This window comes from Osmia lignaria, chromosome 8 (assembly GCF_051020975.1).
Source record: "Osmia lignaria lignaria isolate PbOS001 chromosome 8, iyOsmLign1, whole genome shotgun sequence".
Taxonomy (NCBI): Eukaryota; Metazoa; Arthropoda; class Insecta; order Hymenoptera; family Megachilidae; genus Osmia; species Osmia lignaria.
This window is the reverse complement of record NC_135039.1, coordinates 7761908-7764975: the sequence shown is the minus strand read 5'-3', so window position 1 is coordinate 7764975 and position 3068 is coordinate 7761908. Positions and strand designations below refer to the sequence as shown.

Here is a 3068-nt window from a genome sequence, read left to right as displayed (position 1 = left end):
AATATTTAAATGAATAAATTGTATATATAGATCAATTTACATCTGTTTATTTTCCATTCCTTTTCTCAAATTATTAATGCCATGTAGTTTTTATTCGTATAAGTTTTATAGTCGCGTACGTTATGTGTATTATAGGGTCTCATCGAATCTGTCGTGGCGTGTAACTCGAACATATGTATTTCCGCCGATCGGTACTACGTTGTTTGATTCATGATACTCCTTCTCTTTCTATCGCGCTGTCCTTTTCTATGTCCGCCTGGAATTAGTCTCGCTCGGCTCGAGTGAATTCATTTTGCTAGATGGTCAGGATTGTCACAGATGTGGCAACACCGCGACAGAACTCTCAAATGATGTGATTCGACAACTACGCCACCTCACTTTCGTTTCTTATTCTGCATAATGACGTTAGATGTCACACCGTCAAAGGCCAATGTAGGCGATTCCCCTTTTTAGCCACAAACTATGTACATATAAGTTAGGTACATTAGGTTTACGTTCTAGGTATAAGATATAGTTTAAGGGACGCCCAAAAGAAAAAGACTGAATAGCGATAGTTAAAATGTAACGGTCTACCGAGAAATATATATTTTATAAACCCCAAAGAATCAGCGTCCACGTGATTATTGAACCTTCGAACGCCACAACTGGTGCCGAAACCCTACGAAAATGACGGATAAAGAAAAGATGGAAGCTGGAACAGCTGCAGAGGTAAACGCCAGCGATTTCAGGAGCGTAAAGCTCCCTACGTTCTGGAAGGACGACCCTAAGCTATGGTTCGCCATGCTAGAAAAAGAATTTTTGGCGTACGGGGTGAGGTCTGATGTGGTAAAATGTGCATCAGTATTACGACATTTGGACGGCAATATCATCAGAGTCGTCGCAGACATAATCTCAGCCCCAGAGTGCGAGGATTCGTACAGAAGGATTAAAGAAGCGCTGATAGAGCGGTTGGCGTCGTCTGAGGAGACACAGCTTCGCCAGCTTCTTACAGGGATCGAGTTGAACGGACGGAAGCCGACAGAATTGTTACGGGAGATGCAATTGCTCGCCGGTGCAAAGGTTAGTGCAAGCGTTTTGCAAACGTTATGGCTTCAGCGTTTGCCCACGCGGGTGCAAGAACTCCTGGCTGTGGTTGATGACGCAGCATTGGATAAGTTAGCAGCATTAGCGGACAAAATGATCGAAAGATCGTCGTTTCCGGAAGTGGCAGCCATTACGGAAAGCGAGCCAAATACGCATCGTGGAACAGCACCGCGTGAACCAAGCTCAGAGATCGCAACATTAACGCGAAAAATGGAACAATTGGAAACGTTGATTCTCGATAATTTTCGCAGAAGACCCAGAAGCCGCAGCCGAGGCCGATTCTTTAAGAGACGTAGCTCCTCCCGCGGAAGAAGCGCTGATCGTTACCGCCAAACTAAGAGACCAGATTATTGTTTTTATCATAGGAAGTTTGGAGAGCGATCATTTAAATGCTCTCAGCCCTGCAGCTGGACAGAACCGGACGCGCGTTCGAAGCAGGAAAACTAAACAGGTCGTGGCAAGTGGAGACGGTTGCTGACGACAACCAAACAAAGAACCGTCTCGTCATCACAGACAGAGAATCGAGGATGGCCTTCTTGATAGACACAGGTGCGGACATTTCGGTGATTCCCAGTAACCGTAGACGACATCCCGCACCAACGGACTTCAAACTTTATGCAGCCAATGGTACAGTTATAAATACCTTTGGAAACAAGACAATAACCTTGTCTCTGGGCCTCCGCAGGCAGTTCCCTTGGAGGTTTGTCGTAGCAGATGTAGGTAAGGCAATTATTGGCGCTGACTTCCTACGCCACTACAATTTGTTGGTCGACCTAAACAAACGTCGCTTAATTGACCCTACAACAACCTTGTACCGCAGTGGTACATTAACAAAGTCAGAAATGCCTACCGTATCTACAATAAATAGTAATAATCAATTTCAAACTCTATTAAAAGAATTTCCAACAGTTACGCTTCCACAGAACCTTGGATTAAAAAGGTTAGAGGTTTATCATTACATTACCACCCACGGACCTCCAGTGGCTGAAAGAGCACGTCGTTTGCCACCTGATAAGCTCCAAGTGGCAAAGAAGGAATTTCAGCACATGCTAAACGAGGGCATAATCCAACCATCCAAAAGCCAGTGGGCGAGCCCATTACATATGATCCGCAAAAAGTCAGGTGAGTGGAGGATTTGTGGCGATTATCGTAGGCTTAACAGCGTAACTGTACCTGACAAGTACCCCCTGTACCACATACACGATATTGTGCAAAATTTCAATGGGTCAAGAATATTCTCAGTTGTAGACTTAAGGAAAGCCTATCATCAAGTACCTGTAGCCGTTCAGGATCGGCATAAGACTGCTGTTATAACGCCATTCGGCTTGTTTGAATACATAGTAATGCCATTTGGATTGTCTAATGCAGCTCAGACATTCCAACGTGTAATGGACAATATCCTAAGGGACTTAGATTTCTGCCGGTGCTACATTGACGACATTATAGTAGCCTCAAGAAACTCGGCGGAACATGAGCTGCATTTGAAGACATTATTCAAAAGACTGCAAGACCACGGGCTGAGAATCAACGTTGACAAGTGCCAGTTTGCGAAGAACACTGTAGAATACTTGGGCTGCACCATAAGCAGCGAAGGAGTTTCACCGCTGAACGAGCGTGTGAAAGCGTTGCAGAACTACCCCAAGCCCAAGACAACACGCGAACTAAAGAGATTTTTAGGCATTATCAATTTCTACAGGAGATTCCTGCCAGCAGCAGCAGAAACGCAGATACCACTTAACCAGATAACCGCAAACGGAAAAGGAAACGGTAATAAGCCAATCAGGTGGACGACAGCAGCGGAGGAAGCATTTGAGAGATGCAAGAAGCAAATGGCGAACGCAACCCTCCTACACTACCCCAAAACAGGGGTTCAGTTGGCTTTGAAGACAGATGCATCGGATACTGCTATTGGCGCTGTACTGGAGCAACTCAACGACGGCATCTGGGAACCGTTGGGTTTTTTTTCTAGGAAGCTAGAAAAAGCT

At 45.1% G+C, this 3068-nt stretch overlaps 1 protein-coding gene across 1 annotated transcript; it reads left to right on the top strand.

Moving 5' to 3' along the window:
- The first annotated feature begins 666 nt into the window (after positions 1-666).
- LOC143305606 (uncharacterized) lies at positions 667-1561 on the top strand. Its single transcript, XM_076689792.1, has 2 exons — positions 667-1255; positions 1335-1561. Exons 1-2 carry the CDS (start codon positions 667-669, stop codon positions 1559-1561), a joined length of 816 nt encoding a protein of 271 aa, XP_076545907.1.
- The last annotated feature ends 1507 nt before the right edge of the window (positions 1562-3068 follow it).

Coding starts and splice junctions, on each gene's coding strand:
- LOC143305606 (XM_076689792.1), top strand. CDS start 667: ATGACGGATAAAGAAAAGATGGAAGCTGGAACAGCTGCAGAGGTAAAC. Junction 1,256..1,334: donor GCATCGTGGAACAGCACCGC/GTGAACCAAGCT, acceptor TAATTTTCGCAG/AAGACCCAGAAGCCGCAGCC.